At 41.0% G+C, this 12,912-nt stretch overlaps 1 protein-coding gene across 3 annotated transcripts in view; it reads right to left on the bottom strand.

Moving 5' to 3' along the window:
- FARS2 (phenylalanyl-tRNA synthetase 2, mitochondrial) overlaps nt 1-12,912 on the bottom strand; it is a 418,607-nt gene that overhangs the window by 183,124 nt on the left and 222,571 nt on the right. For all 3 annotated transcript variants that reach the window (XM_019542821.1, XM_019542835.1, XM_019542815.1), the window contains one exon: nt 4,551-4,711. In XM_019542821.1, the coding sequence (XP_019398366.1) occupies nt 4,551-4,711 (161 nt within the window). The remainder of the gene's footprint in view (nt 1-4,550; nt 4,712-12,912) is intronic.

Below are 12,912 nucleotides of genomic sequence, written 5' to 3'. Positions count from 1 at the left end.
TGACCCCAGCTGACTTCCTGCCCTTTGGGCAGGGGGCTGGACTCGATGATCTCCCGAGGTCCCTTCCAGCCCTAATGTCTATGAAATCTACGCCATACTGGGACTAAGGAAATTCCAATTAAAATTAAAAAAAGGACAGGGAAACCACCATAAGCTGAAGTTAAGGTTGCTGACCTTGGTTAACATATGTTAGCTTGCAGGAATATTGGGATTGGAAAACAAAACAAGAAAACAGTAATATTAGAGATAAGGCTAAATTGATTGCAACCATAACAATATCAACATTCAGAAATGTGCACTCTCCTCAGAAATACCAGATAACATCTTGGAGGACTGACTTATAACGCCAGAACTAAGGGCATATAAAAACCTACACTCGGATCACCTTTAAAAAGGGAGGTACTGATGAGGGCTGCAGTGGCCATTATGCTCACACTGTAACATGTGCATGTTTCTACAGCAATAAAAGTGCGTACAACAGCCTCATCTTCAACCGTGGATGATGCAGGGTTAAAGTTGGAGTGGGTTTGTCACATCTGTACAGCTGCAGGCTTGTACACATTTAACTGTTGGAGTGGAACAATGGCAGCACAGGTTGGGAGCAGCAACAACCCCTTCCACTTTGAAACTGATCCTAGTTTACTTTTGTCCCTATCCTGGTTATAAGTAAATTTGCTAACTGTTGATTTAGGGAAACAGAATAAAGGATGAACCAAATCCTATTTCAGCTTTATACACCTACGTGACAGTTATGCATCCAAATGTAGCCAGAGAAATGTCATTTTAGGGGCTTGCCCTGGAGATGAGGGGGCCCAGATCTACACGGCTACTTGTGGATGCCTAAATAGTGCTCAGGCACTTGAAGGTGAAATATGGTTTGGCCCTATAAACATTAGAACGGTGGGGAAATACTTTAAGGATGTCCGTGGAGGAAAAATGTGAAATGGTGGTATAAAACTGAGCAAATGAAAAAATTCCCAGAATAGCATGAGAATGTTTGCTTAAAGTTTTGTTGGGCTACAAAATCGTCTCCCACAGAATGGATAGGCTAACATATCGGTGGACTCATAAGATCAATGACAAAGAAATTGGCAAGATTGCCTAATATAGTAGAAGTTCTTTCTATTTTTTTATGATTTCACATAGAGGAAAGAAAATTGATTGTTACTATAGAGACCATTTTTGCCTATGTCAAGAGGAGAGAAATTTTATTTTTTCTGGCTTTAAGATATTTGAGAGAAAAAGGCTTAATATAAGAGAAGTATTTTTTATTTTGAAAGTCTGTATTTAATGGTACAAGAACATCTACTGTTAAAACTGATTAAGAAAAAGTAAAATGCTTCTGAGGGAATTACAAAGTCTGAAGGCACTTCATTTTGGTTATTGTAATATTTGCATGAGTGTGGTGCTGACTTGAGCTACACCAAACTCAAGCTTGCTGAAGCTCTAGAAGTCCTGAAAAAACATGAGCACCACAGTCTGTAAAAGAGATCTTTTCTGTTCCTGGCTGAGGCATATAATGCCTATTACCAGTGAAAGTAATCAGGGTCTCCTTAGGAGAAACCCACACCTTCAAAACATGCAAGAGCTCACCCTATCCTCAAGAAACTACACCTGACCCTGAAAACCTCACTACTTCCCATCCCTTACTGAAACAACTGCAAAAATTGTAACTACCAAGTTTCAACCACACATGGCATTGTAGGGTGGGATGGGTGAATTGGAGTCCCCCCTATCTCAGAGGGGGCTTCAATATACCTGCCCCACCCTCCAGCATGGGCTGAAAAAACCTCAGACCAAACTCCTCCCATTCCCTTTCCTCCCTCCCATTCTGAAAACAGTGATAGGTTGGCAGACACAAGTTACTGAAGACACTTTTCTTTGAATCATCTTCATCTGACTCATGCAATGAGAGTTCAGACGTTTGCCCAGTTGGCTATTTTTGAAGCAGTCTGAAGCTCTGCACTTGTGTTTGGTCACAGCTATAGGCTGCTTTCTGTGGCCAGATCAGGCAAAAATTGTCACGTCTGTCTGTGTTTTCTGTGACTCATGCTGACCTCTGCCATCTGAGGGTGCCTTAGCTGATGTCATGATTCACTGCCCCTTCTCCCTTTCCTCAATCAGCCTTCAAAGCTGCTTCTTTAAGGAGCCATTTGCACCTCTTCTCTGTGAGAAAAAAAGTGTATTGAAGACAATGAGTATGTCATGCTTTACTTAGGGGAGAAGCTCCTTCACCCAGGGGGAGCTCACAGATCACTTCTCATTAGCAACACAGCTGACAGTGTGGAAGGAGGGCTGACAGCCCCAGACAGCAGCTCTCCAGCTCCCCTTTCTGGTGAGTGCTGGCAGAGCAAACTCTGAGGGCACCTTTTACCCCTCTGGATAGCTTGACCTGTGAATGTGAAGCAGGTCACATAATGTGACAGTTTCCATTGGGCAACATTACCTGTTGCTTGATGGAAATAATGCCTGTCAGGGGCCTAGCAGTCCACTACAAGAGACAGAGAGGAGTCATAGACTTAATTTCCAGCTGTATGTTGATGACACAACTATATAACCCATTCTCTACTGATATAAAAACAGCCACTTCCAAAACATGGGAATGGCTACAGGAAATTAGGGCCTGGATGAAAGCAGCTGGTTCATGCTAAGCCTACACAAGACCAAAACAATGCTGGTTGAAAAAGAGAAAAACTTTATAGAGAGTTGGTCAGGCTATTATCTCCAATTGTAGGAAGATGGTCTCTATGCATCAAAATGGTCTAAAGCCTTGGCATTCTGTCTGACTCATCACTAAACTTGGAGAAGGAGGTAAGAGTGGTTTCTAAAAATGCTTTTTTTTTACTCCAGTTTGCTTGAGAAGCTTATCCTTTCCTCCTAGTCAAGGACCCAGTCACTATAACACACATTTAGCATCTCTGAGTTGGACAGCTGTTATTCCTCAACACTGAAGCTGAATATGACGATGCTCAGCTAGGACAGCATCCACCTATCCACCTGAGCAACCTGTTAGGGTGCTGTGAGCTCAACAGGGCTGTGCTGAAGTCCGTCTACTGACACTGATTCCAGCTTAAGGCCTTGACTCGAATGTTCAGGCAAAATTAATAGCTCAAAACCTGGCTACAATCAAAGATTTTTGCGAAAGTTTTTCTGTAATAAGTGGTTTCACAGTCTAAACACCAGTTTTTTCCTCATCTCTTTCCAAATGGATTTTCCTTCTTTTCTGTCCCCAAATAAATATTACAAACAGAATCGTGATTCCATAAAGGAAGAAGTACCATAAACACCAAGAACTCAGCAGTAGCTTTCTATTGTTATTGATTTAACATGGAATATTTTCAGGGATTATCTGGATTTACCATATTTTTAATGTTCTATTTACATTGAAATCTTAGCAAGTCAAGTTAGTTCATAAAGCAAGTGAGCTGAATGGTAAAAGTAGTGGTAAAGTCCTCCCCTCCTATCTCCATAAATTACTGCCACAATATCAACCAATTCCTCTTACAAAGAAAATGTGCACGATTTCTATCACTACTTTAAGTTTACAGTAATTCTTCCAGAAAAACACAATGACAGATGACTTTATCTTCTTCTGAATAAAGCATTTCCTTTTAATCAATTCTTGCTTAGCTGCTCCATCACGGGAATGAGCGCAATTGTCTACTAGCTGAAAAAATGATTAGATGGCATCAATAGGGGAGTTACAAAAGAACTACAAAGGTAGAGCTGACACAGCCCCTGGACAAAAGACTGGAGGAAAATGCTGCTTAGATGTTGGTTGTCAGAAGAAATTTGTGCTTTCTGCCATTAAAAGCAATGTCCATATAAATGAAGACAATATCAAGGCATAGTTTCTTAGTGTGTTGGGGCCATTGGGCCACATTACATCCATTAAAGTCAATGGTGGTTTTATGGCTGTAACTTCAAGCAAAGATTTTTAAATTCTAAGCAGTATTTGGAGACCCAGCTTCTCTGAGGAAACATCCACATGTGCATTAATGTGCTTTTCCTAATGCGCATTAAATTCAGTACTTCCAATGTGAGGTACTAAATTAATGCACATTAGGCTACCCTTATGCACTATAGCACAAGCACGTGCTTTTTAGGTGACGCTTAATGTGAAGTAGCTTATTTTACTGCACGTTAATGTTAGAGCATGGTTTTATACAAGCTGCTTTAATGCGCAGTAAAATAGGCTAATGCGCATTAAAGCACACATGTAGACATGCCCTGGTACTTTCCAAAGAATACAGTGTTAAAATTTATACTTAGGTCCATCTGTTCTAAGAATAACAGCTCAAGTTAAGCACATGCTTAAATTCTGTTTTGAGTAGGGATGATTTCCTATCAACAGCATAACAAAACTTTATCTCATTGACACAACTCTATGGTAGTGCTGGGATGTTTCCCAAGCTGAAATCTTGTTATGTTCTGAAATCTCATTTTACTGAAGAACACAATGTTGGTGACTTCAGATCCTTTCACTTCTGGAAATATTCAATCCCTTGTTTATGGAGGGGAAAATAGATATTTAAAAAAAAATTTCTTACCTGAAATTTTATTTTTTGGTCAATGTGAGGTATATAAAACTGTTTCAAGAAGCGGTCGTCTTCACTCCAGAATAGGCGAATATCAGGGATGTTATATAGGATCATGGCCAGTCTTTCTAATCCCAAACCAAATGCCCAGCCAATTTTATCCTGAACGCCAGCTGCAATAAATAAATAAGTTCATAAACAAAAACACAAAGCTGGGGAGGGTGGTAGGTAAAAATTCAAGAGCATAAGCATGGACTGTGAAAAAATACCCATCTCTTTCCCAAGAAGGCAGGAATAAGCATAAAAGAAAAACCAGCAAGTAATTGTTGAATTATGATAAAGAAATTGATCCTACTCCCATCAAAGTCAGTGACAAGACCTCATTGGTTAAGTACAGAGAGTCAAAAAGCCCGAGACTGAATTGATTCAATCTTGACAGCTTAGCCTAAGTTGTGTAGATTGAACTGATAAGCAAGTGAACAGACATTTACTTTTAATTCCAGAATGCCTGAAGTGGCCCAAGACAAAAGCTGAGGGGCATTAAAGCACGCTTCCATGTTCCAGTCTTAGGTGGCACATGCTGCCACCACGTGCTCTGTCCCACTTTTTTGGTGTGGGTATTTTTAACTCCAGGATCCCCCAGGGTCAAGAAAACCCTCCATACAGCAAAATAGCAGTGCAGGGGATGCCTGCACGTACAATGTGTGGGGCCACAGATGGGTCTGCAGTGCCACATACTGCATATCTGTGCTTATCTGGATGTGCCCTTAGTGTCCTTATAAGGGTTAACACTTAACAGTGTATTCTATTAAGTTTAACAAAACATACAAACATGAAGTTTCACTCTGATGTATTTTAGCTCAACGCACAGGCCAAGCTAATGTAGGATCAACACTGTTGCTAACATTTGATGGCATTTAAATAGTCCTTTTCAAGGTGACCTGGAGACAAACACAGACCAACTGTGTGTTTGTATGCAGAGCAAGGGGATTTAAAGCACTGCCTACATTAAGAGCAACACTTCTAACCAGATAATTCTCAAATCAGCACCTACCGATGGCCATTATTCCCAGACATGCTAGGTTTTCTTACTGTATCACTAATATACAATCATCATCCTATTTAATGATTCTTGGTACTTCTGCAGTGCTATCTGCAGATCTCCATCTTCACAGATGTTGATGACACAAAAACTAAAATATCCTTATCCATGCTATTGACAGAAAAGAAAACAGAGCCACTAAGATATAAAAGTGCAACATTTTCAAAACAGGTGCCTAAAGCTAGAAGCCAAAACTTATCTTTAGGCATCATCTGCCTGGAGCTCAAATAAGTAGCTCCCTTTGAAGTTCAATACTTTCAAAAAAACCAAGTAAGTGCCTAAATATGAATTTAGATTCTTATTTTTTAAAGCCTTGGCCTGAACAACTTGTCCAAGGTCATGCAGGCAGCTGGGTCTAGAACAACATTTTTTGATCACTTCTCTTGGAGGAAATTCCAACAAGGAGCTCAAAGGATCACTCCCATAATTAAGGTAACTGCTTCTGACCACAGGTGTGCTGTCTTAGGATGTGCAGAGAAAGGAGCAACACAAAGTCCTAAATTCATAAAACACGACATCACAAGAGTTAAGAGAGGCACATAGTCATTCTTTCGACTCTTTTAATTAACTTGAAACAGCTCTGAGTTACTTCAAATACTGAGTCCTCAGCAGGATTGATCTGTGCTTTATTTGTGTCATCAAATATGTTCCATTGTTCTTCAGCGTAAACTGCAGTGGGAGATTAATCCACTTTATAAAGACTAATCCTCCGAGTCAGCATTGTAAGTACTCTGTCCTGAGGATACAGACTCAAGTGCACATTCAAGCCTTTGAAAGTAAGACAGTTTAAATACAATATCATAAATATTACAAGAAATGTCAGCCTGAAGGGGAACTTGAGAGGTCACCTAGTCCATTCCCCTGTACTGAGGTAGGAATGAGTACACTTAGAGCATCCTTGACATGTGTTTGTCCCCGCCCTGTTCTTCAAAACCTCCAGAGAAGGAGATTCTACAGCATCCCTAGGTCACCAGAATAAAAATTCCATTATCTTCACAGTCAAAATACTTCCCTAATATTTAACTTCCATCTTTGCTGCATATTATGTCAGTTACTTCTTGTCTTACCATATTGACTCGAATATAAATCTAATTATAGGGAGATCATTTTATAAATTGTTAAAAATTCTCCAGGTATAGAGTCTAATTATTGGAAATTGTCCTTGAACTTGTCCCCCTCCCACTGCTACATCAGGAAAAATAAATTTGGGGGGTTTGTCAACCCTTTGTCCCCCAACTTCTTCTATCTGCAGCCCCTCCCCCTCCTTCCTATCAGAACCTGCTCTCCCTGAGTGCATGGAAGTGAGGGGCAAATTTGAAAACACTGACCTTGAAATAAAAATTCCTGTAGTAATTTGCCTATAGTACTCATAGACTTAAGTCATCCAGAATTGATGCATAGTACATTTTTTAAATTGCTGCGAGTTTCAGCATAGGTACTCCATAAACATACTTCCAAGCAGCACTTTTATACCTACATATATATAAAACAAACTGGCCACATCTACATGAGATGCTGAATACTTGGTACCCCAAGACTACTACGTAGTAGTGTCGTGTGGCAAAAACCGTTACTTGACGCTACTGCACAGTAGTCTCAGGGTACTGCGCATGGTAGACTGTGCGAAACAGCACGGTTACATTTTGACTTCCATTTCAATGTTTCAGTGGGACAGTGTTTCATTTTATTTCGAAACCACTGTTCCATTTAATTTAATCAAAATTGTTTCGCTGTTTTGATGCTGTTTTGACATTTCTCCCATAGACTATACTGGGGAAACTGCCTATAACTTTGTCATTTCTTGTCTGATTCAGATTAAACTTGCAGGGATAGTAACCCCCTGCTGAGGCCATTAAGCCTGCCAAGTTTCAAGGAGATAGGTGGATGGGTTTCTGGGAATCTGCATCTCAAGCTTCTGACAAACAAAACTCATGTCACGTGTGTACGTGTTACAGCACAGCAGGGTGACAACTGCAGGCATGGTAGCCCCTGCTGAGGTCATGAAGCCTGCCAGCTTTCAAGGAGATAGTTGGAGGGGTTTCTGAGAAACTGCACCTCAGGCTACTGACAAGCAAAACTCATGACATGAGTGACACTGTGTGTGTTAAGGCACAGCGAGGTAAAAACTGCAGGCACACTAGGCCCTGCTGAGGCCATGAGGCCTGCCAGCTTTCATGGAGACAGGTGCAGGGGTTTCTGGGAAACTGCATCTCAGCCTGCTGACAACCAAAACTCATGACATGGGGGGGGGGTGTAAGGCACACCCTCACTCGTGCTGGGGCCTCTACACAACACGGTAGTGTGCCTCAATGAGGTCTCCTCCTCCCCTACAGCCTCAGTCCAGTCCACCACTTTACATTGACAACAGGTAATAAAATACCTTGATGAGTACTAGCAAAGTAGCACCAGCCGCATCTCAGGCAGCCAGACTGTCACAGAGCCTTTCTTTCCTTTCCTTCAGGAGTTTCTTTTCCAGCATGTGCCAGAGACCTCTCCCTGCCAGCCCCAGCCCTGGGACTTAGATGTGCCCAGGGCCCTGTGTCCTTCCAGTCAGGTGCTAGGGGTGTTGGTCTAAGAACATGGCACTGGCAAATGAGGTCCTTTCCTTTGGGTCAGTCTAATCTGGTATGTTTTAGCAGACCAACTGAATAATTAGAGAAATAAATCTTAGCAAGCTTTTGGGTTGAAAAACCCTTTGTCAGGCTGAGGAAGCATCTGCAGTTCTTATGTGTTTGTGCGCTGTTCCTGGATGGAAGGAATAGTAAAGAAGGCAGAGACTGGCATGCAAGTAGGCAAGAAAGCCAGTCGTTCAAAATGGAAATGGAGGCGTCAGGGGGTGAGGGATGGGCTGGAGGAGGGGGGAGGAAGGGGGATGTAGCAGCACAGGTAAAAGTGGAGAGGTACCTGGGGAGTCAGATGTCCAACAGGTTGTAGTGTGTCATAAATCCAATGTCTATATTGAGTCTGTTAGTTTCCGTACCTATTGACTGATGAAGTGACTGATGAAGTAAAGTTCATAGGCCCAGCTGTGAAAAGTGACAGAGCTCACCTGGAGCTTCACAACTCCACTGCAACCAGCAAGCCTCAGACCTGTCAAAGATGTGACAGGTCTGGGCTTTCCCCAGCCAGGACTGCATGCATACATGTGGTGGCCGGAGGTTATGGCTCCCCGTACCCACCTTTCACCAGGGGGATCCTCAGTCCTGGCATTTCCCGGGGCTACCATGCCACCAGCAGTCCCAAGCAGGCCAGTTCAAAAAATGATGCCTTTTATGCTGTTTTTCCATCCCTCCCCCAGAGTACTGGGATTGGAAGGGACCTCAGAGAAGGATCACAGTCACTGACTGACTACACAGTCAATATAAAAGTAGTCCTTCTCCCTTCTTTCCCCTCCGTCTCCTTACTTTCTGTTTCTTTGCAGGCAAGCCCAGCTTAAGCTTCGAAACTTTCAAAACATTTCAACTGCCCTCATTTCAAGGCTGCTTTGAAGCCCTTCGTTTCATTTCAATTGCGCTATTTTGAGCTCGAAATGAGTCGAAACAGCTTTGAAACGAAACAACCAGTGAAATTTCACACAGCCCTATTATGCAGCAAGTTTAAAAAAAAAAGCCATTTGTTGACACTACTGTGCACTAACTTGGGTTACTGCAAACTCAGTGTCTCATGTAGACATGGCCTCTATGCATGATATTAGCCCAAAGCCAAAAGGCTCCTGATTTACTATATAGTTCATTGGGATAAGCTCCAGCCAAATCAACAGCACTTCAAAGTACAGTGGCCCCACAACTCAGCAGTGCTTAGTATGTGTGGCTCCTTTAGATAACCCCACAAAGGATGCATGTGCTAACTAACGCTCCACTCATGATCAACTGCACTTCAGAGTATGGTCATCCCAAAACTCAGCACTTTTTTTTTTTTGGAAAAATAAATAAATAAATAAATGAAATACACACACACACACACACACACACACACACAGAGCATCTTGGAAAAGCATTTCTACACAAACCTTAAAATTCATTTAAAACCCATGTGCCCTTTACAATGGTCGCCATGTGTATGTGTGGTTACTTTAGATACCCCCACAAATAATACATGTGCTCTCTACTTATGATTGGAACCAGGTGTTCTTGTCAAAAGTCCTGGGATCTTCCCAAAATTTATATGCAGATAAGGTGCAGGGGACTGTGGTCCAGCTCAGCCTCATGGAGGGCAGGGTCACAGTAGTCACATGAGACAAGCTGAGAGAGGAAGCAACAGAGGTATTCTCAGTTAACTGTTTGGGGTCCTGTTTGGAGATGTTGGTGAGACAGTTAAGGCTGTCAAAGAAACAGAAATCACTGCAAGTAGGAAAAAAAGGCATAGCTCAGCTGTGGGAGTGAAGATGAAGTGCAAATGTATACACTGTAGTGGCTCACCATGAGTTGAAAGAGAGTCATTGCTGAAGGGGACAACACTTAATGGGCACTACCATATATCTTATTCAGATAAGTTGCACTAACTTAGCATGCTGCTTTTCTGGCATGGGGTAGTACCTGCAGAGCTACTGTATAGCTAACCTCACACTTTCATTTCCAGTGGGAAGACCTTGGCTTTATGCCCACTTTATGGAAATGGGAGACTCCTCCCTAGCTTGCTCCTGCGGCCATATGGCTGAGGGCAAGCAAAACTCAGGGGCATCTGAACCTCAAGCCTCTGGGCTTCAGCCTGTACATAAAACATCTGCCAAATGATTTGGAAGAATCTGAAGCCCCAAGTGGGGGTTGAGGATGTTTGCTGGTAGTAGAGCCACATATGGTTCTTGAATGACTCACAGACTTGGAATTGATTTGGCTGATTTGGCTTGGAACATGAAAAATTTCCCATTAAAAAAAAAGTTTGCCTAGTATGGGCTATGTGTTTTATAGTCATGCTTAGTGTTGGCTGCATCTAAATCAACTTCATAGCTGGTTTCCATGATTGAGCACATGCTGCTTTTGGCAGTAGTTTAATGATAGACAATGTATCTTACATATTCTTTGCACAGAAGTAAAGGACTATGTAGGTGGCAGACACCTAATTAGTAACAGAATGATATGGAAAATAAAAGTTGCTACGGCAATTCTTCTCAAATCACTTTTTTAATTTAAATAAAGGGCTCTCCAATCCAGGCTTAGATTTTATTGCAATTAATTTTAATTTATAGAGCTAAGTTGGAAATTCTTAGGGGAAAAAAAGGCCTATATCCTCACTAGAGAATACCAAGAGATATTTATGGAAAGTGGGTTAGAACGTGGTTTCTACAGATGAAAACATAACAAAGTTTGGCTAACCAGTGACTAAAATCCATACTCTAGATGAGTATTGCAGTGATCTTACAAAATACTTTTAACCCCCAATATAGGTTTACACACATTATTTAAAAATAGCTCCCAATTATGAAGCAAAGTCCAGTGCAGTTAGGAGCCAAAGTCTTATGATGAAGATGATTATTCAGATTTATACATGAACAGAAAGTGCTGATCTAATATGGATAAGTCCCAGGAAAATGTTAGGAAAGCATTTCCTTACAAGTTCAAGCAAATGTAATGCCAATCAACTGATACTAAAACCCCTCAAAATTCTGCTAAGCTGCTTTTTTCATCCAAAGCAAAAATAAAATATATCAGATTATCCTCAAACTGTTAAATTGATGCAGTTCCTGTGTACAATCCAGTTTAAATTTCCTCCTAAAATAAGGATTTAGCTTTTAGATTCTGAATACTAAAGAAACTCTTTAAAAACTCTGGAATAGAAGTAAACAATCAATTACTCCTATTTTGTGTGAAAATGCTCACATGTGGAGTAATTCTCTAAACGAAATAGCTGCTTTGAGACCATAGCTTTGTCTCCTGAGTCAGACTGATGTGTTTGCTTCACTTGAAAACAAAGGAAAGGGACTTTAAAGTCTTTGATGGAGTTTTAATATTTATGTTTATTTTTGTTGCATAATCAAAATAGTCAGGTACATACTAAAGGGACACCCTATTCAGGAATAACTACCAGAGAAATGAATCACACACATTCAACTCTCCTCTAATAAGTAATTAACACATATTATACTGTACTTGCCCATACTTCACCAGGCTAAGTAGCCAAGTTGGAGGGAGTTGCTGCTTCTATAGTCCTTGGGGAGGGGTTAATAGGTTAGTAGAACAGAAAGAGAGAAGAGAGGGAAGGTAATAAGAGTAAGAGAGAGTAAGGAAAAGACAGCAGGAAGGAAAAGATTCTACTGAATCATCCCTTCTTTTTATCCCTATCACTTCCTTCCTTTGCCTCAACTTTTTGATCTTTTATATTTCAGCCCCGTCTTTACTTTCCTCTTTTTCCCACACCACTATCTCTAAAAATCATCAATGAAATCTGTGCCATTGATCTTAGTAATTACCACCCAAAAGGTCAAAATGCTTTGAAGGGTATAACCAAACACAACTGTAAAGCCACTCTTTCAAACATCATCTAGGTAAAGTTTCCTGCAAGTTTCTAGATGCAGTTGAAGATACTGGTTTTGGACTGCACTGTTCTTTGTACTTATACATAAAAGCTATGACCACGTGGGCTGTACAAACTTTCAATCCTTAGAACCATATGCCTAGAACAGTGGTCCTCAACCTTTTTAGATTCGAAGGCAGCCATCAACAGATTTAAGGCACGCCTCAGAAAATGCCAGCTCTTAGTTTTCATTCTTTTTGTTACTACAAAAAAATACTAGAGCAATTCTTCTGTAGCAAAGGACTCAGAAAGACCATAACAGAGCAGAATGCTTCTAATGCTATGGATTTCTGTGTGAAATCTCTGGGTTTATCTTATGAATCATGCTTGCACACTTAACAGTGTTAACATTGTGGGGTACCCCACACTACCCTTAAAAGGACCTCAAGACACCCCAAAATCACTGGTCTAGAAGCTGGGCAGTGAGACCAGGAAAGACAGTGGAATTTGCTTCCCAACTTTAGCAGATAGAACCTAAACTTATTGACCATCTGGATGTGCTGTTTATCTACATCTGTAGACTTTTCTTGAGGGTTTGGGCACTGCAGTTTTGGTATAGGTGTATAAGGTGACTTTCCTTCATGTTGCTAACATTTTATCAATACAAGTACTGTTGGAGTTTTTAAAACTACCAAGAGCTTATGATCACATACATTTGAGGAAAAAATGCAGGAGATGCTGCCATTTGGATGGAGAGAATGAAAGATAGAGATGCGTTCAAAAAATCAATTATAAATCTCATTTATCAATGCCACACAATAT

Source organism: Crocodylus porosus, unplaced genomic scaffold (assembly GCF_001723895.1).
Source record: "Crocodylus porosus isolate Cpor-Errol unplaced genomic scaffold, CroPor_comp1, whole genome shotgun sequence".
Classification (NCBI taxonomy): domain Eukaryota; kingdom Metazoa; phylum Chordata; order Crocodylia; family Crocodylidae; genus Crocodylus; species Crocodylus porosus.
The sequence above is the reverse complement of the archived record's forward strand: the minus strand, read 5'-3'. Positions and strand labels throughout refer to the sequence as shown.